At 36.7% G+C, this 21,952-nt stretch overlaps 1 protein-coding gene across 8 annotated transcripts in view; it reads left to right on the forward strand.

Moving 5' to 3' along the window:
• RIC8B (RIC8 guanine nucleotide exchange factor B) overlaps positions 1 to 21,952 on the forward strand; it is a 98,593-nt gene that overhangs the window by 41,155 nt on the left and 35,486 nt on the right. For all 8 annotated transcript variants that reach the window (XR_009356936.1, XR_009356938.1, XR_009356937.1 and 5 more), the window contains exons 4-6: positions 7,119 to 7,213; positions 17,714 to 17,942; positions 18,834 to 18,929. Coding sequence is in view for 5 of the 8 variants with exons in the window: in XM_059186760.1 (XP_059042743.1) it covers positions 7,119 to 7,213; positions 17,714 to 17,942; positions 18,834 to 18,929 (420 nt within the window). In the remaining 3 variants the exon portion in view is untranslated. The remainder of the gene's footprint in view (positions 1 to 7,118; positions 7,214 to 17,713; positions 17,943 to 18,833; positions 18,930 to 21,952) is intronic.

A 21,952-nucleotide genomic window follows, 5' to 3' on the forward strand; every position in this document is an offset into this window, starting at 1 on the left:
TAATCACTGTTCACTTCCAGTTCATCAAAACCAGAAAATTAATGACTGGGTTTTTCTTGAGGCTTACCAGATTAGTGCCGTTTGTCCATTTTAGGTTCATGCCTCAGTGTTAAATTCCTGCCTGTCTGCTGATACCATCAGCAGATTAATTTGGAGATTCCTTTCCATTAACTGAAATGGTCTTGTCTTCCTCCTCCTTTAACACTTTGCTAAATCTCTTTGTTGATGGAGTTAAGCATGTTACTGTAGAGATCCGTCACTTAGCAAACACTCCCTTCTGCAGTGCTTTCCAGGATATCAGTACATTGTGATGAGAAGACACAAGGACCAACAGACATGGTAGAGCCAGACAACCAAGAGCAAAGAGAGAAGTAATATAAGTATCTGAGAAGTCAAAAGATGCATTTAAGTCAGATAAAACAGTGACTGTCCATAGGAGTTATTTGGGAATGTCACATTATAACAGAAGAGGTTAGTGCCATGATTATTTTAGAGACTTGAAAGGGAATGTGGGAAAAGGACACGATATTAATTAAATAAAAATAAAGCTTCGAGCTGTACCATTTTTTTTTTTTTGCTGAATCATCTTTTCAGTAAATATTGAGTGCCCAATATATGCTGAGTTCTACATTAGTCATACAAGATACGAGATGAAGAAAGTATCATTGCCCTCAAAGAACGAACAGTCTAAGAGGAAAATCAGACATATGAACAGAGATGGATATACAACTGTTTGTTACATTACTTACTTTTCTTCTCTATATTTTCTGTATGTTTAAAAATAAGAAAGATTCACCTCCGTAATGCACAGATGCTTCAAATACCATATGTTCTAGATCTTTGAGGGTTTATCTGACCTCACTGGCATAGTCTTTCTGCCAAGCAACATAACCCAGGACAGAGTACACATTCAATAAATATTTGTTTAATGAAAAATTAAGTGTGATATAGAGAAATATATAGGAGAAAAAATCCAAAGTAAGCAGGGAAGAAGGAAAAGTTTATGATACCTTTTAAAATGTCAAAGCTGTTGGGGCATCCGGGTAACTAAGTTGGTTAAGTATCTGCCTTAGGCTTAGGTCATGATATCAGGATCCTGGGATCAAGCCCTATGTCTGGCTCCCCACTCTGCATAGTCTGCTTCCCCTTCTTCCTCTGCCCCTACCCCTGCTCATATTGTCTCTTTCTCAAATAAATAAAATCTTTTTTAAAAAGTCAAAGCTGGGGCACCTGGGTGGCTCAATGGGTTAAAGCCTCTGCCTTCGGTTCAGGTCATGATCCCGGGTCCTGGGATCGAGCCCCACATCAGGCTCTCTGCTCAGCGGGCTCTCTGCTCTGCTTCCCTCTCTCTCTCTGCTTGCCTCTCTGCCTACTTGTGATCTCTGTCAAATAAATAAATAAAATCTTTAAAAAAAAGAGTCGAAGCTATTACAAAATTAACTAGAAGCCTAAAAGATTTAAGAACATTGTTTAGAGCAGCAGATTTCTAGCCTTTTTAGAGTTACAGCATTCTACTTTATAACATTTATATCTTCCCTCATAAATTAATTCAAAAAAGCATCATATTATTACTCTGTGCCCAGCACCATGTTCAATGAAAAAGATGCAGAGGTAAAATACATTATCTTTGCCTGTGAGGAGACTGAGATTTTGATTATATACAATTTGGCAGGAAAGATAACCTTAGTAAAGGTAAAGCAGAAGGGCTAGGGTAAAACAACGTCAAATGTTACCTGAGATATAGCTTTATTTCTAGGTAAATTTGTGTATACTTCTGTGTGTATGTATGTCTGTGTCTGAAGTCTTTCACTTTTTATGGAATTGAAATCAAATTTTCACACATTCCTAAACCTTCTTGAAGAAACTAGAACTGTCCTGGGATAACAATACAATGTTAGGACTTGGTGTGCAGTTTTCTCCCTTCAGACTTTCACAGGCATTGATTAGATCACTTGACACTTTGAATGGAAAGATATGAGGAAATCCATACCTTTACCAAACAAAAGTGAAATCTTCCACAGTTTGCACAGGAGAAAAAAGGCAGCAGGACAGTAATAGAATTTGTAATTAAGAAGTAAGGACTATATAAAGAGATCCCAAAGACTTTCCTGAGTTTTTATCTCCCTTTTAATTGAGTGTTACTTTATTTTGATTTCCACTATCACTATCAAGCCTGTTTGCTTTCTGTCTCTTCCTCCTCCCTTCATCGCTGGTGGCTTTTTTTCTTCTCAATCTTTGGAGAGAAAGATTTCAGAAGACAGAATATTGATATCTGAAAGATATGATTTCAGAGGAGAGAATATAGATATCTTAAAGATATCAAAACTAAGATGAAGCAAGTAAATTATAGTTATATAAACTGTATTTGTGTAATATTTTATAAAGAATAGTTATACTTAATCTATCCAGCATCTTTGTGACAAAAGAGCATTAACCCCATTTGATAAAAAAAGGACATAAAAGTTCAGAGTTTAAATTACTTATGGAAAGTCATACAGCAGAATAGCCAATACTAGAAAATAGTATCTACTCTAACCTTTGTTAAATAATACTTCTTAAATGGTAGCATTCATTCAGCAAACTTTGACTGAGACAGACTAATGGAATAGAGTCTAGAAATAAACCTACACATATATAGTCAACTCATTTATGATACAGGTAATGTTGAACTGCAGTGGGGAAAGAGTAGACTTTTTAATAAGTTGTACTGGATCAATTGTATGTCTTTATGGAAGAAAAACTAATTTGAATCCTTACCTTATGCCATACACAAAAATTAATTTGAGATAGATAAGGACCTAAATATGAAAGGTAAAATAATAAAGCTTTAAGAAGGAAACAGATTATCTTCATGACTTTATCTATCAAACATTTCTTAAGTAGGCAAAGATTTCTAAAACTGACAAAATAAAAATCAAATTTTAAAGGAAAAGACAAATTGATCTTCATTAAAATGAGCTCATCAAGAGAATAAAATGAGCTCATCAAGAGAAGAAAGTAAAAAAGCAGGCCACCAAAGCAGAGGAGTTATTTGCAACACATCTATAAAGAACTCTATTCAGAATACATTAAAAAGCCTTACAAATCCATACAGAGTCAACCCAATAAAAAAATCAGCAAAAAGCCTTGAACAGGCACTTGACAAAAGAGGTATCCAAATGACCAGTAGTCATATGAGACTTCATTAGTCATCAGGAAAATGCGTAATAAGAGACCACTGCACACCCAAAAGAATGACTAAATTTTATAACTCTGACAATACCAAGTGTTGCCACAACTGTAGAGTAACTATTAGGAGTGTAAAATGGTATAAACACTTTGAAACACTATTTGGCAGTATACTCTAAAGCTTGACACAGCATATGAGGCGTAAGAAATTATATTCACAGAAGTACCCATCAATATAGCCCCAAACTGGAAACAATCCCAAGTGTCCATCCAGAGTAGGATAGTTAAGTAAAGTGTAATATATTCACTGCATTCAGCAGTGCTTTCTTAAACTAACTGTGGTGAAGGACCAGATTCTTTTTTGCCCTAGTTATCAGAATAAAACTCTTATATAACACAATATTACATGCATTGTCAAACTGGAAAAGTCTCTAAATGCTCATGCATACTTTTTGCACAGGGGGCACTGCAGGTCAGTGGCAAACAGGGTGTGGATCGACACTGGTCCACAGACTGCACCTCAAATAGCACTACTCTCAAGTGATGAAAATGAACACAAATGATGAAAATGCGTAGACTAGCTACACATACCAACCTGGACGAATCTCACAACCAGACACAAAAGGGCCTAAGTTTTATGATTCCATTCAAGCAAACTTGAGTGACAACAAAAATCATCTATAATGTTAGAAACTAGAATTACCCTTGAAGAACAGATGACTGTCATCTGAAGAGGCCATGAGGGGAATTCTGCAGTTCTTGATCTTGACATTGGATCATTTTTGTGTTGGTTATATGGATGTGCTCATTTTGTGAAAATTTATCTAGCTGCCCACTGATGACTGCATCTCTTTTTTGTTTTACTTATAATTTACATTAAAAATTATTGAATATTGGGGCACCTGGGTGGCTCAGTCAGTTGAGCATCGAAATCTTGGTTTCGGTCTGATCATGGTCTCGGAACAGTAGGATTGAGCCCTACATGGGCTTCACACTGGGTGTGGAACCTACTTGGGATTCTCTTTCTTCCTCTCCCTCTGCCTCTCTCTCTTTCCTCTCTCTCTCCCTGTCTAAATAAATAAATATTGAACACCTATTTAACATATGTACTCTAAACTTCTAAAATTACCAGATTAGTGGAGAAAGCAATGGAAATGCAAGTGTGGCATTACAAATTATGATTTTATGAAAGGAATCATAATAAGATAGTGATAGAAAATAATGAAGGAAGAAGCCTACTTAGATGAAGTGGACAAGGAAGAGGCTTCTCTGATAAAATGTTTTAGCTGAGACCTAGGAGATGAAAAGGAATTGGTGATGCCAGGAGTGGGGGAAACAATCCATGGATTTCACCAGTTGCTTTGGGTACAGAAATAAAGAGAATTTAGTGGATTTATGGTAAAAGGGCATTGCAGACATAGGTACAACTTGGGAATTGGTGTTATACAAGTTGGGACACAAGGAAATGGGATGGAAAGAAGTAGGATTTTGGTTTACAGTTGCAAGTAAAAAGACCAAAGTGGATAGTTTTGCAAGAAGCTTATCAACATCAGTGTGAGAAGAGAGCAACTGTGATACCTAGAATAAAGGAAAATCTAGTGTTGGTTTTTGTTTTGAGAGACAGCATGCATGAGCAAGTGTGTGGGGGTGGGAATGGGGAGAGAGAGAGAATCCCACGCCAACTCCTCGTTCAGCATGGAACCCGACGCAGGTCTCAGTCTCCTGACCCTGAGATCATAACCTGAGCTGAAATCCAGAGTCATACACTTAACTGACTGCCTAACTCACGTGCCTAAGGAAAATCTTAAAACTCTTTTTAAAGGAAGTGCATTCCCACTTAATTTTCAAAACCAAGGAAAACATCTTATTAAGAGTTAGGAAATGGAAAGAGTACCTGGGTGGCACAGACAGTTGGGCATCAGACCCTTGGTTTTGACTAGGGTTATGATCTCAGGGTCACGGGCCCTATGTGGGGTTCTGGCTAGGTGTGGAGTCAGAGTTTCTCTCTTCCTCTGTCCCTGCTCACTGCTCACACTTGCTCTCTGTCTTTCTAAAATAAACGGATAAATCGTAAAAAAAAAAAACAACAAAAACAAGTTATCTGGAAGAATTTCACATGTGTTTCAATGTGCTTCATGTAATTTGGGGTAAGTAAATGTGTATTTACATATTAGAGAATTTTGTTTCAGGCATTTGAAAATGGATGGCGAATGGGACAGTCTCTGGGTCAACCCTGCCAGTCTTCAGGTCTCTGACATTCCACGGATTCCTCCTCCCCTTTTCTTTCTTCCTTCCCCAGCACACGATTATTTCATTATCACTCATTTCAGCTCTATCTTCTGTTTCCTTTCTCCCTCATTATTCCCCTCATCTTCAAATGTTCCATTGCAAGTGCTAAGCACTTCCTTGTGTATCATCCTCTTTAATTCTTTTATGACCCTACCAGGCACATACGTGTGGAGATGCCTGTGGGGAAACTTTGGCTCAGAGAAGCTATATGACTTGTTTAAGGTCACAATTTAGCCACTAGACTCCCAAATGCAGTGCTTTTTCCGTTGTGCCACTGAGGCCTTCCTCTCTTCAAATAAACATATAATAATTTTATGCTTAAAATTCTGTCCTCTGCATTATGAGTAATGAAATTGTGCTCTGTTGTTTGTTACATTTTTTTAAGACACATCTTCTCACCTATATGTGAATATAAGAACATATATGAATATGTGTATAATATGTGAGTATATTTCACTTTACACAGACGTGAGATCAATATATACTAAAGTTTTAAAATTTTTTATAAATTTTTTTGAATTTTTAAATAGTTTTTGAAGTAATTGGTTACTTCCTGAAGTATAGCATACACAGGATCTCTTATAATTATCACTCATTTTATCTGTCTTCTAATTACTATTTTTTTTAAAGATTTTATTTATTTGACAGAGAGAGATCACAAGTAGGCAGACAGTCAAGCAGAGAGAGAGAGGGAGGAGGAAGCAGGCTCCCTGCCTAGCAGAGAGCCCGATGCAGGACTCGATCCTAGGACCCTGAGATCATGACCTGAACTGAAGGCAGAGGCCCAGCCCACTGAGCCACCCAGGCAGCCCCTGTCTTCTAATTATTAAAAATCTGGACAAAGAGAGAGGTGACTTTGATACAGGTGACTAAAGAAATTGTAGTGGCCCAAGAGCTCACTAAAAAAGAGGAGGTAAACTAAGTGATTACTCATAACTTAGCTTATTTCCTACTGCTTGTCTTTTTCTCTCTGACTCTATGTGTCTTTAATACCAATGGGTGAGTAAACATTGGGAAAATAGGAGATTAAACTCAGATCACTTGTTTTTCATCACTTGCCAGTAATTTGGGAGGAATTAGCAAGATTTGGGGAAGCTAGGAGATTAAGAAGACTCATTAAAATAAAGTTGATAAATTATAGATTTTAACTTAATTGCTTTTGAACATCAGGAAATGAGGCATTAAGGATATATAACCCACTCTTAAAATATCTGATAGCAGTATATCTATTTAAACTTTTCTAACAATTAGCAGACTGGAACAGTATACTATCAAAAGAATCTAGGCTTTCTGGAAATGGCAAAGATCATTAGGGGAATTGAATCTTACTGTAAAACAGAGTGGGACATGCATGGATGTTGATCATGCATCTCTGTGCCCAGCATGCCCTAAGGGAGCAGCTAGACCAGTACCGTCTACTTTCAGCCATTTCTGGAGGTGGTTGTAGCTCTTCATATGAGACAGTAACTATTCACTTAGTACTGAGAACTTTTTCTACAGTAACCTGACTTCTATTATGTATGGTATAAGAATGACTGACTGTTGTGGGGGGGAGGCAGGTGGGCCAGAAGATAACTCCGAGGAACGTAGTAATACACCAAGCTCCTTTGTTAAGGCATTCAATCCCAAATTTTTCCTCTTGTCTTTTTTATTTGCTGTAGAGTGATTCTCATCAGTTCCGTGTCATGGCAGCTGTCCTTCGCCATTGTTTACTAATCGTAGGTCCAACCGAAGACAAAACAGAAGAGCTGCACAGGTGGGTAACCTCTGTGTTGATATCTCAATGAAGAATATCATCAATTCTTGTTTTTATGCATCCAATTTTTGTTGTTAAAAGCACAAGAAAGTAAAAATATTACAGTAAGTCTGATAACTGTTGAGAATTCATTACTGTGCCCTGATGAGAAATTTTCATTCTATTCCCTTTGATTTTATTAAATTGAGTCCAACAAAAGAGAATTTGGCATTTGTTGCATTCAACAATAAAACCCAGAGTAACAGTAATAATAGCACAATTCAGTAGTTACTGAGTACTAAGTGTGACACGATGCTAAGTGCTTTATAAAGATTAACTTACTTTAATCAGCATACTCATCTTATGAGGTTACTGCTATTCTTCCCTTTCGATAGGCCATGAAATTGGGGCATAGAGAAAATGTAGCAATTTCTTTGAGATTACACAGCCCTAGTAAGTGACAGGACTTGGATTTGAACCCTGCTTTTCATTACTGCACTCAATAATCTCACTGATTTCACTGTAAGAGTAGTTACCAAAAAGTATATCATAAGCAATATGTATTAATTAAATTTTTAAAACTTATTATAAAAATTGGGTCACAGTCTCAAGTATTAATATTTAAAAAATAGTTCAAGTGTTGTGACTTGCTTGTTGGAGCTCTTGGTGGACTACTGCTAAAATGTGTCATTCTGTAAGAATTGAGTTCATGCATTTTTCTAGTCCTCTTTCTATTCTAGATCAGACTTGCAATAACAACACTTCTGATTTTAACATAAGACTGCTTATGGTGTTTTACTCTTTAAAAATACAAGTGGTATTTTTTTTTAAGATTTTATTTACTTATTGGAGAGAGAGAGAGCATGAGCAGGGGAGAGGCAGTGGGAGAGGGAGAAGCAGAGGGAGAGGGAGAAGCAGACTCCCCACTGAGCAGGGTGCCTGACACACTGGTCTCAATCCCAGGGTTCCAGGATCCTGACCTGAGCCAAAAGGAGATGCTTATCCAAGTGAGCCACCCAGGTACCCCAAATACAAATGGTATTTTAAACAACTCAAATAAATTCAAATCTGCAATTACCTTTGGCATTAACTCTGCTTTACAAATAAATTTGGACTCCTCTTAATAGTAGAAAGCACCTACATTTACAGTATTCTATTTTTTTAAATATGGTTTAAATAAAACTTCATAGAAACACAACAGTGTAAAAATGGAGCATAACCTTACTATTTTTCAATCAAATCTTTATTATTTTAGTTATGATCAGCAATTTATTATTTGATATTTTACAGAGTTAGGTTACTTTTTGTACTCTGCCCTGCAAACATTCAAAAGATTATTTTATTCACAATTAAAAAGTGTGATTTCTTTTCCTTCGGGTACAGATCAAAAGTTCCTTTAATTTTCTTGAGACTGTGCCTTTAAAAATAATCAGGTTAAGTGCAATAAATCATGGTCTCTAAAACAATTTAAACACTCTGACTCATAATTTTTTTCATAATCGGGACACTAGAAATACAGATGCTGAAACTTTTAAAAAATGGATTTACAATAAGAACAGGAGTAAATTGATGGCTTTTCCTTTTGGAAATCAGTTATTGTAAGTTAAATGGCATTCATACAAGAATATAAGGAGAGGGGCACCTGGGTGGCTCAGTCGTTAAGCATCGGTTCAGGTCATGATCCCAGGGTCCTGAGATCGAGCTCCACATCAGGCCCCCTTCTCCACAGGAAGCCTGCTTCTCCCTCTCCCACTCCCCCTGCTTCTGTTCCCTCTCTCTCGCTGTGTCTCTGTCAAATAAATAAATAAAATCTTTAAAAAATAAAAAATAAAGTCTTCATAATAAAAGAAAAAAAAGAATAAGGAGAAAGTGTTTGGGGAGTTGTTACACTGGTTACAAAAAAACATTGCTAAGGATTTCTCTGATAAATTTAATATTTTAAGACAGCACCCAGTATTTATCAAAAAAAGAGCAAGAGGAGAGGTTTTAAGAACCAGATTTTTTAAAAAGTAATCAGATTTCTTTATTTTCTTTCTGATAATATTTACTTTGAATATTCTTTTTAAAGACATTTTACTTTAAATTTACTTTTATCTTAAAACTTGTTCTGATAAAATATCTATTAGCTACACTGTAAATAAGATTTCCCTAGAGCCACAAACAGGATATAGGAGTATAGCTCAAAGCCTTTCCTAGGAGATCAAAGTTGCTGCTGACTTGACAGTTTATCTGGAACGGCCCTGCATGTCCCTTTAATCGGAATTAAAGTGATTAGTATCATTTGAGAGTAGTGACTCTAGGCTAAGCCATTTAAATACAGAGAAAACTGCATTAACCTCAAAGGGCTATATTAGGAAACTTACTAGGACTTTAATACCCACTAAATTCTACGTATTTATTTATAGTGTAATACCCACTAAATTCTGCATATTTATACTTCAGTATTTCTACAGAAAATCATGTGTGTGTTTAAGGCAAAGTTAAAACAAAAAAAAATCGGAATGTTTTTCAAAGTAACAATTTGTTCCATTTTTTTAAAGTTATTTTATAAGTTTATTTTTTCTTTTTGACACGTTAAGGAAAAATGTAACAAAATAGGTAAACCTGGATAGTGTATGATTATGCATTAAAACTCAAAGAGTTGTGGTAACAATTAAATGAGAAATTAATAAAGCAATCTGTCCCTGCACTAAGGAAGCACTCAGCAAGTGTGCGAACTGCTGTCACCTCTGCTGTCACCACTGCTACCACCACCACTTCTTTTACTATTATTACAATAAGCACACTGGCTTTTAGGTCCAATACTTAATTCCAGATATATTTTTAAAAGTTGTTTTTGATTTTGATATTTTGTTAGGATTTTTATGTATATCCTGTGATCATGTAGAGAAATCTATTTTCCATTCATCTGTTTTTCTCAAGCCAGGGATGTTCTAGGATACGTGCATGCCAGGAGTCTACTAGGCTCCTCCAGGAGACAAGTGAGTAGAAACATGGCTAGGCAACAGCTTTTTCTGATGCGTGGTCTCCTTTTTTCCCCCACCCCCAGAGCAATCAACAGGACAGGGACGTAAGAGATAAAATGAGTTAGCTCACATAGAAGTTGGCCTTCACCTTTATTTCTACTAATCAGCATCTTAGATAGTTTTTAAAATCTACTTATTTCATTTCCTTTTGTCTATACTTAAAGTAACAAGTAAATTGTTGGTTTGAGTCATCTTTTTTGATACATTAAAGGACATCCTAATTCGGTTCATCTCTGTTATCTTCCTGAAAGTATTTTCAACCTTCTTGTCCATAATCAGTAAACTTATGTATAAACTGCCAAAAACAGTTGCATGTGGATGTGGTTGTGGTTTTGTTTTATTTTAGAGAGAAGGGGGAAATGAGAATGGCCTAAATGCTAGAGAGGTGAGAAGAGTGGAGGACCAGATCTGATTAATTTATTTTAGCCTCTCAACTCATTTCTTTCACTTAGCACACTGGCATCTACAAAATGCTTTCTCTCTTTTTTTTCCCCCACACTCAAAGAACCTGTGTGTCTTTAAAAAGTACTTACTTCCCTGCCTTTTTTGTTGTTTCTTTGCTTAGACTAATTTATCTCATATACTGGGGACAATTTAGTACCTAATGATACCTCATTACAATCCTAAGCAATGTCTTTTTTCCAGCTTTATTGAGATTCAGTGGACATATCACATTGTTTCAGTTTAAGGTATACAATGTTGTTGATTTGATAGATTTACATATTGTGAAATGATTACCACCACAGCATTAGCTAGGCATATGTCTTACACATGACCAACTTTTTTTTTTTTTTTCAAATTTTTCATCAACGTTTACTGATTCTATAAATGTTGTATCACTGAGGCAGCAGGAAAAAAAACAGTAATCAGATACAGAATGACATAATTAATTTACTTGAACTAAAATTTATGACCCGTCCAACATTACATTTTTTTTTTAATTTTTAATTTTTTATAAACATGTATTTTTATCCCCAGGGGTACAGGTCTGTGAATCAGCACTCACCAAAGCACATACCCTCCCCAATGTCCATAACCCCGCCCCCCTTCTCCCAACCCCCCTCCCCCCAGCAACCCTCAGTTTGTTTTGTAAGATTAAGAGTCACTTATAGTTTGCCTCCCTCCCAATCCCATCTTGTTTCATTGATTCTTCTCCTACCCACTTAAGCCCCCATGTTGCATCACCACTTCCTCATATCAGGGAGATCATATGATAGTTGTCTTTCTCTGCTTGACTTATTTCGCTAAGCATGATACGCTCTAGTTCCATCCATGTTGTCGCAAATGGCAAGATTTCATTTCTTTTGATGGCTGCATAGTATTCCATTGTGTATATATACCACATCTTCTTGATCCATTCATCTGTTGATGGACATCTAGATTCTTTCCATAATTTGGCTATTGTAAAGGGGCTCGTGCACCCGAATGTTTATAGCAGCAATGTCCACATGACCAACTTTTAATTAATGTTTGAAAATTGAGGGGAGAGGAGATGGGGGAATGGTTAAAACAGGTGAAGGGGGATTAAAAGGTACAAACTTCTAGTTTAAAATAAATAAGTCCCAGAAATGAGAAGTACAATATAGGAAATAAAGTCAGTAATATTGTAATAATGTTGTTTAATGACAGGTGGTAACTACACTTACTGTGGTGAACACTGAGATTGAGTAATGTATAGAATTGTCGAATCACTATGTTGTACAACTGAAATTAATATAACATTGTATATCAACTGTACTTCAATAAAAAAATTTTGTTAGAAGTTTGAAAATTGGATGATAACATTTTGGCTTCTACTTATTAACTGAGCACTTACTATATGCTAGGCACTATGTGGAACTTAAGGACAACAAAGATGAATATAGTATAATCTGTATTCTCTAGGGCTTACCAGCTAGGGGGTAAAACAGACATGTAATTAAATAAGTACAGTTATTTTGATGAGTGTTGTGTAAGACATGGACAAGCTTATGTAGATACACAGAAAACAAGAGAGTTTACTTTGGAGAGATCGCAGAAGGGGGTTCTTATTTTATTTTTCTGTTATCATTAAAGCTCCTAGCTCCTTTACCTGATTCTTACTGTGAATAACCGAGTCATCTTTTTTGATACATTAAAGGACATCCTAATTCAGTTCATCTCTGTTATCTTCCTGAAAGTATTTTCAACCCTCTTGTCCATAATCAGTGAACTTATGTATAAACTGCCAAAAACAGTTTATACTGCTTCCCCCTTTCTTCTAGGTGAAGAGATATCCACAGTGCATACTCTAGAGAAACGTAAAATCTAAATGAGGAGACAAGACATAAATATTATGAAAAGTTAAAATAATTCAAGACCATAATAGAAGAGCTATCACAGATAGTTTTAGAGTAGTTTCCCAGTGACTTAATTATCCAAATAATAATTGCTAATAGAGGGGCACCTGAGGGACACCTGGTGGCTCAGTGGGTTGAGCCTCTGCCTTCAACTCAGGCCATGATCTCAGAGTCTTGGAATCGAGCCCCGCATTGAGCTCTCTGCTCAATGGGAGCCTGCTTCCCCCTTTCTTTCTGCCTGCCTCTCTGCCTACATGTGATCTCTCTGTCTGTCAAATAAATAAATAAAATCTTTTTAAAAAATAATAATTTCTAATGGAATTTAAAAGACTAGCTCACTGTGGTCTAACATGATGAGTAAAGTTTTCCTTACTCATACTATCTGTAGCTGTTCTCATCCAGACCTCTGGTCTCCTGGTGATTCCCCTTTCTCCTACCTATGAGCCCTCTATGGATTTACCTTCTTTCCTTTCTATTCTAAAGCATTGGTTCATCATTTCAACCTATCTGTATGCCTTCATTGTCATGTCTTGCTAGTCTTGAAGCACCCAACCCCAGATCTGTCAGACCACCTTCTTTTTCTACTTCTAAACTCAGGCTGCTCTGATCTGTGGGACAGTTTTACCTAACCCAACAGTTTGATCCATCCTCTCCACTGCATTTAGAGTTGTTTCTCAAAAAAGAAGATCTTTGCTTAGAATATTCGTTGGCTCCCCCATCTCTTTATGTTCAAGAGCAAACTTGTATTGTCATTTTGCTTTTATTAATAATCTGCCTCCTTATCAGGGAAGTCTATGTTTCCCTGGCTTCTGTACCTTTTTCTTTGCCAGAATAACTCTGGTTTAAGGTCATCAGTAACCCATCTGGCTATAACCTACATCTTATCATGGCAGCCCCCTTTATAATACTCCTACCCCACTCCCCACAGACATACATGTACTTTTCTAGTCTCATTGTCTACCAAGGCCGCTCCCTGCCTTGTCCTTTGCTTTACACGGTATACTTAGGGCCTAGCACAAGGCATATTAAGTATTTGTTGAGAATGAAGTGAGGTTTAAGCTAGTCTTAAAGAATGAGACTATTCTTCTAGGCAGGAGAACCCAGGGCCAAACACAGAAAAGAGTTTGTGTCTATGGCGTATGTAGAGAACAATGACCAGGTCACTATGGGTTAAAAAGCTATGCTTTGCTGAGAGCAGCATTCAGGAGTCTTTACATCATATCTTATCCAAAGTTTTCTGGACACTTCTCACCTGCAGTGGCCCCAGTCTTCTCTTAACTATCTGGTTCTTCTACTGTTCTTGAATTTTATCTACTTGGGCTTTAGAGCCATGGCTCCACCAGAATGCCTATTACTAAGGACACTAGTGACTTCCATTTTGCAAAACCCAGTGGACACTTCCTGTCATCTTACTTGATCTGTCCCACATCATTTGACAGCCCACTTTTGCGTATGTACTTTCTTCCAGGATACCATACTATCCTGGTTTTCCTCCTACCTTACTAGTTGTAATTTTTTCCTCAGTTCCTCAGCTTCTAGGCAATAGAGTGCCCCAGGTTCAACCTTCACAGTTTTTTAGTTCACATGCATTCCCTCCCTAATTTAATCAACCTTTTGTCTTCAGACAAATACAGATACATTCAGATAGATGTATCTGCTAATGGTCCCTCAGCTTCTATCTCTAATCCAGATCTCCCTCTCCAAACTTGACTCTTGCCACTAATTTCCTATTAACATCTCCCCTTGGAAGTCTAATAGATATCCCAAATTTAACATATCCAAAATTAAATTCTTAGTCTTCCCCTGAAAAGCTGCTTCTCCTGCAGTGTTTTCCGTTTCAGTTTATGGCAACTCCAGCTTTCCACTTGCTAAGGCTTGAACTTGGATTCTCACACTTCACAACTGGCCTGTCAATGTCTTCACTATTATCATCATATTCAGTCACCTGAATTTTATAGTGATACCCTGATTCTTCTCACCTTTGATGTCCTGCCATTCTTTTCTCAATGCAGTAGTCAGAATGACCCTTTTTAGGTAAATCAGAGTATATCACCATGAAAGACCCTACAGTAGCTCCCATTTCACTGAGCATAAAATTAAATTTTAAGTGCCTGCAAGACCAATCTGACCATACCTGATCTCCTATCCTACTCCTTTTCCTATATATATAGTGGTTTGGCAACACCAACTTCACAGTTCTTCATTTATGCCACTGCTTCTACCTTGGAGCCTTTGCTCTTGCTTTTCTTTCTGAAATGTTCTTTCCCCACATTGTGACATGGCTCCCTACCTCACTTCATTTCTTTGCTTAAATGACACCATTTTAGTGAGGTCTAGCCTAATCACTCTATTCAAAATTATAACCCCCCTGTTCTATCTTACTGTCCTGGGTTTCTCCGCCAGACCGCTTATCACCTTCTATCATGCTATTTAGTTATCTTATTTCTTTTGTTTACTTTTCATTGACTGTCCTCTCCATGCTGGAAAATAAGCTCCCCAAAGGCAGGGATTTGTCTCTTTTCTTCATAAAACAATGCCTGACATAAGTAATAAATAATTACTGAATCAAGCTAAAGTTAGGAATTTACATCTTTTGGAGGAAGTCTTTTGGAGGTCTGAAGGTTCATTTAAGTAAGTTTTCAGCCATAAAGAAAAGATATGCGAGCCCCAAATAAAGAAGTTATATTTGAACCAGGAAGATTTGTTAATGGCTATAGGTCTCCATGTACCATTATCATGTCTCTCATTGTCATTTGGTATTAAATTATGTTTAGTCCAATGGTTGATACAGGACTGATTTTTAGATTGCCTCCCCTCCCCCACAACTAACAAGGTTTTAATCAGGGCATTAAGGAGTTCTAAATAGGCATTGCTTTTGAATCTGCATATCAGGAGGGGGCTGGGAGCATGAGTAGGAGGATGTCATGTCCCAGTGATTAATGATCTCTAGGAAGCTGAAAAGGGGAGAGTAATATACACAGTATTTCTACCCCCTGGAGTAGGAATGCAAACACCATTGTGCGGATCTGTGCATAGTCACTGACTTCCTGGTAGCTGGAGAATTTCATACACTCTTCTACCACAAATAAAACTGTCAGAGAAGTGACAGAGCTCAAAAAGCGGGCCTTCCTTACTTAAAAAGAATAGCTCAAACACAGTGAGCCAGAAAATTAATTTTGTAGTTGTTTGGAAACCCAGTTGTTTAAGAAGAAAAGTGAAAATGGGAACTTTCCTTGAAAAGCCTAAAACCTCCAAATATTTGTTGAATCAAACTCTACATTTGGTTTCTTAAATTTACCAGATTCCTAGAAACTGCTTATTTTAAATGAATTTAAAGGGAAACATTCCTTTGTAATGAAATGCATCGTTTTAAACTTTTCAGTGTGGTCTCTATGGTGGATTTAGAGAATCATACTATCAGTGGACTTCATTGCCTATTGCCTTATGTGTTGAAAAAAAAATCCTAACATTTCAAAATGGTTTATACAGTTGTAGAAAGTAATTCTATGGTGGAGTTCTTTTGTTTTATTTGTTTTCATCCCCAGTGAATCTGTGATATTTAATAACAGTTTCCAAATGCTTAAGTCAGAAGTGAAATATTTTTAAGACTAGATAAGGAACTACAGATGTTTGCAAAAATTTTTAAAAGAAAGTTTGTGGGGAAAGCATTGTGTTTCAACGAATTGTGATTTTTTTTTTTTTTTTTTTTTTTTTACGAATAACCAAAATTAGGGTCATCGTTTAACAGTAGCAGGTAGTAATCACAGCAGCAGCAACAGATTTTTCATGGGGATCACCAAATAACTTGTATTCTGCCAGGACTCATTCATCCATAGGATTGTTATTTTTGTTTGTGGCTCAGATTGTTTTGATACCTTTTACATTACTAGTCATTGTTCTGCACTGTCTAATTTTTAAACTTTGATTTCTTATGAGTATTTTTTCCATAATATAAAAATTGAGGAAGGATATACTCATTCTTGGAGAAATGAGAGCTACACTTCTGAATGAAAGAAAGAAAACAAATGTATATATTATTTCTGTTTTGTTGTTGCTTACTTTGTTTTATTTTTGAGGATTCCATTATAATCTAAATTAAAAAGAACTACTGTGGTCTAAATTAAGACAGCATCAGATAGATTAAGCCCTGAGTTTGGTTTCCAAGTGGTTAGACTTCTCCATTGCATTTGCAAGAGTTTATTTTTAGTCAGGATGTGGTTATTTTTAGATCTGCTTCTCTGTCACTAGGAAATATAATGCCTGTCTTTCCATTGTTGTTTATCAGGAAGTTCTGAGGCACAGGCTTAGGAGATCCAGTTAGCAGAGAACACCACCTCCTTTTAGATGAAAGAATGTGAAATAATGCCTGAAGGAAAATCTGTTAATTGAGAACATATCTAATTTTAAAATTATTAGTGTCACTTTAATCTCTAACACACTGAGCAACTGAACAAGATTTTTAAGGAATACCAAAAACACAAGGTTTGGGTTCCCCCTACTGGTGTGCATCCCAGGTGCCTGTGTTCATTAACAACATAGCAGAAAGGCATAGGGGATAAAGATTTGAAATGGCTATGTTGGGCTCTTTTAAAGAGACCTGGTGATGAGAAAAGAAGAAAAAGCACCATTACCCATTTTCTGCTAATGTCTTTTTAAAAATGGGATGATCTAAAATTGTATTTTTTATGTCCAGAAAGAACAAAACTTAATCCTATAATATTTGGTTTTTAATGTTGTTGCCTGTGATAAGCTGCTTATATACAGCTTCTCAAATGCTTTATGTTATAATCTAAGGAATAATAAAACACCAGTGGCTCCACAAAAGGATTTAAAACCCCAAGGAAAAAATATAAAGCTAGCATTGTGTCATAGTAAAATTAAAGAGCTGGTGTTAAAGCTAATTCCTATTTTAGCATTTCAGAAAGTGACATGACATCATGTGATTGTGTGTGTCCATTTAACATCTGTTCTTTCTAATTTGTCATATGTATATTTAAAACAGTTCTCTTTATTTTCTGTCTCTTAGTCAGTAAATGCCAAGTACTATTAAAGGCTTGTTTTGAAAAAGAAAAATTTTAATTGACTCCTAGAAGTCATTTCTGAACTTCTTCTTATGTTTGCATTTTAAAAGACTATTCAATGAAATTAAAATATTGTATTTTTAAATTGCTTTTCAGCAATGCAGTCAACCTTTTAAGCAATGTTCCGGTCTCTTGTTTGGATGTTCTCATTTGTCCATTAACCCATGAAGAAACAGCCCAAGAGGCAACAACACTAGATGAACTGCCCAGTGATAAAACGGCTGAGAAAGAAACTGTTTTGAAAAAGAATACCATGGTATACAATGGTATGAATATGGAAGCCATTCATGTTTTACTCAGTTTTATGGAGAAGAGAATAGACAAGGTAAGACTGATAAAATGGGAGGCCTTGGGAAGATGTTTCTAAAGAATGTAAATGTGCCATATATGCAGACATCACAAGGACATGATTTTTAAATATAAGCTTTTTTTAAGTAGCTAATGTTTTACGTAGTTATATCCTGGAAATCATTTTATTACAGTATATGATTAATTATAAAAAACAAATTTATTTGCTTAAAGCCAAAAATTTTGTTGATCCAAGACTAAAACTATGACTGGTGCCTGAAAGTGAAGGAAAAATTAATTACTTTTCCATGTAGGTATTTTGTAAGACCTAGAAGTAAAAATTATCCCCCCAAAAAACTTGATGATAAATTCTTTCCATAATACCAAAAGGCTATCTTTTTAAAAAATCATCAACTTTTCATTTGTTGTGCGTTGCTTATTTTCTTATCTCTCGGTTGCTTTTTCAGGTTAATTATATTAAAAGGTAGCAAGGTAGTGTGGGTGGGTCATCAAAACCTTTGATTCATTTAAGCCCAATATAGGAAAATCCAGGGAGGATAAAAACAGACATTAAGGGGCACCTGGGTGGCTCAGTGGGTTAAAGCCTCTGCCTTTGGCTCAGGTCATGATCCCAGGGTCCTGGGATCCAGCCCTGCATCGGGCTCTCTGCTCAGCGGGGAGCCTGCTTCCTCCTTTCTCTTTGCCTGCCTCTCTGCCTACTTGTGATCTGTCTGTCAAATAAATAAATAAAAAATCTTTAAAAAACCCCACAATAATAAACGTGAAATTAAGTGATGGAATGGAAGCTTATGTTGCTTTAATAACATAAAATGTCTCTCCCTCAAAAAAGGAATATTAACATGCTCAGTTATACAGAGGAAAGTAATACTGTTAGAAACTAATACAGTATGTCTGGTTTTCTTTATAGGGAAGCAGCTATAGAGAAGGTCTAACTCCAGTTCTCAGCTTATTAACAGAATGTTCCCGAGCCCATCGAAACATCAGAAAATTTCTCAAAGATCAGGTAACTGCTTAATGCAAATTACACCTCATAGTTAATCTTCTTATACGTGGCTTTTAAAAGTAGAATTAATGAGTTGCATTCTTTCATAATGGTTTTCTTCCATAAAATCAGAAACTCAGAAAAGTTAGTTTTAATCTTTGAAATCTTCCTAATCCAGAAAAACGTGACCCTTTGTATTTTTCTGAGTCATTCATTCATTTATTCAACAAACATTTTAGATCTACTTTGTGCTGTCTTCTAAGCACTGAAAGATGACGTCTTTGCCTTGTAGAGTTTACCTTACAGTGGCAGAACAAAAAGGAAATGAATGTATGTATGATATAATGGCATGTAGAGATGTGTTCTTAAAAAAGAAGGAGAAGGGGAGACTTAGGGGACTAGGGAGGGCCTCTGTGAGAAAATGACATTTGAGCAGAAAATTTGATAAGAAAAGGATCTCTGAGAAAACCTGGAAGAGGAATGTAAAGAGAACAAGCAAAGTCCCTGAGGTGAGAGGCTGGTTTGGTGGGCTTGCGGAAGGGCAAGGAGGCTAGACCAAACTGACAAGGAGAGTGGTAGATGAAGTTAAAAAAAAGGTAAGTAAGAACCAGATGCCTAAGGTTGTATAGGACTTCTGATGCCCTTCTAAGGGAGATGGGAAAGCACTGAACCATTCTGAGAAGGGGAATTAGATGAAGGGGATCCCATTTATAGTTTAAAATACTCTGGCTGCTATATATAGGATAGACTAGGAGGACGTGAGTAGATGCAAGGAGGCCAGTGGAAAAGAGAGCTGATGGTGAAGGTCTGCGGTAGGATGGTTGAGTTCATGGTAAGAATTCTTTCCATCTGCCCTTAGGATTTATCTTTGTCTCCCCTTCTGTCATAATGGGTGAGTTTTCCCTGCTTTCTTCTGTGCCCAGCCTCTGCACTTGTGTCCTGGATTCCTTTCCTTCTCATCTTCTCAGGAACTTTTCTCCTGCGTTTATTTCCTCTCTTTTTGAATTAATCTTTTTTTTTTTTTAAATGTGCTAGGTCATTTCTGCCTTCACTCAAACACACCTTCCATCTTAAAAACAAAACAAAAACCTTCCCTCAATTTCTCTTCTCAGGTTGCCTCCCCATCACTCTGCTCTTCTTAGTGCAGTGTTCCTCAAAAGAGATTTCCATACTCTATTCTTTTTACTCGTCTTTCTCTCCTGAACCCACCGAAATTAGGCTTTCATGCTTTCCACCCTACTGCAAAGGTGCTCATCAAAATTCATCAACCCAATATTGCCAAATCTGATAGCTCTCAAATATTTTTTTTAATGCATTCCCCCAGTGCATTTTGATGTAACTGACTATTCTGTCCTTCTTGAAATAATTTCTTCACTTGGTTTCTAGGACACAATGGGGGAACCTCTTTGCAATGTCTGAGTGCCCCAAGACAATGTTGTCTTTGTCTCCACTCCCACTCCCCTGGCGATTTCATTCAGCAGTCATGGTTTTGAAAATCATCTATATGCTGATGACTCCCAAATTTATATTTCCAGCCCTGACCTGTCCCTTCAGCTCCAGACTAATGTAACAAGCTGCCTACTCATCTCCTCCCCTTGGATGTATAGTAGAGGTCTTTAACATCCCAAACTAAGCTCTTGATTTCCCACCCCTTCACCCTGTCTCTTTCCTTCTTCCGCATCTCAGTATATGGTCCCATCATTCACCCCACTGCTCTTTTTCTGCCTTGTAGAATTTCCCTTGTTCAATGAACCAGCTTTATTTCACCCCTTAATGTTTATGGTCAAGATTTAGTAAGCTTCTTACTATATGTGGGGCACATTAGTAGATACTGCTGCTAAGGAGAGATTAGAAAGTAGAGACTCTTTCTTTGAGGAATTTACAGTTCACTAGAAGAAGAGAGGAGTGCCGTGAAAACATGAATAATCATTTAAATCTAATGAAATAGTTAATGAATTAAGGTAATTTCCAGTTTGATTATTTTAAGACATTCTACCATGACTAGGAATACTTGGTAAAGAATAATGAATGAAAAATATTTTAAGTTTTCTGTATTTTAGCTTTTTTTCATAGGAGATGCAGGTTCAACTGAACTGTTTAGATTTTGCTGTCTCTGACCAAGGTAGTCCAAAAAAAAAACCTGTTTCTTAACAACTTTGTATGAAGGTCTTGGGCCACATATTATATGGACACAAAAATTATAAGACCCACTTGTTGTCCTCAAAGAAGCACTACAGTATAAAGAGATGAAACATGACAAGTAAAGATGACTAAGATATAAGACACACACAACAAAATCAACTTTCCTTCTGAGAAAGATGCAGTCTAAGAAAGGCAGAATATGTGGCGCCGGGGTGGCTCAGTGGGTTAAGCCTCTGCCTTCGGCTCAGGTCATGGTCTCAGGGTCCTGGGATGGAGCCCTGCATCGAGCTCTCTGCTCGGCAGGGAGCCTGCTTCCCCCTCTCTCTCTGCCTGCCTCTCTGCCTACTTGTGATCTCTCTCTCTGTGTCAAAGAAAGAAGGGCAGAATGTAAAGTAACCGATGATTAACTTTGGCAATAGTATAAATAGAACAAATAGTATAAATAGCTAATTAATTATTACGCCCTATAGTTAATACCTGATTAAGTCCAACTCACGCATACCCAGGGGAAATTGGTCCTAAGTATTTAGACAGGTGGAAAGAGAACATGGTAGAAATTACTGACCCAGGTTGGGTTAGTCTGGAGAGGCACTTACAGAAGAGACGAGATTTTGTGGATTTGAAAGAGGAAATGGACAAGATTTGTCAAAAAAAGAAAAAAATTGTTGGAGGGTAATATTTGGGAGAAAGTAGAATGAGTCCATACAAATGCAGATTGTCTGGGAGTGATATATAAGAATAAAAGCAACAAACTTCTATTTAAAAAAAAAAAAAACTTGTTTCTAAGAAACCCAAAACACAGCTAACAAAACTTTGGGGTGATAACCTTTGTTAATAGATTCTTTACTCTGGAACAGTAGGCACATACTACATGAAATCCCTTGTTCGAGATCTCATTCTTC

This window comes from Mustela lutreola, chromosome 8 (genome assembly GCF_030435805.1).
Source record: "Mustela lutreola isolate mMusLut2 chromosome 8, mMusLut2.pri, whole genome shotgun sequence".
Lineage (NCBI taxonomy): Eukaryota > Metazoa > Chordata > Mammalia > Carnivora > Mustelidae > Mustela > Mustela lutreola.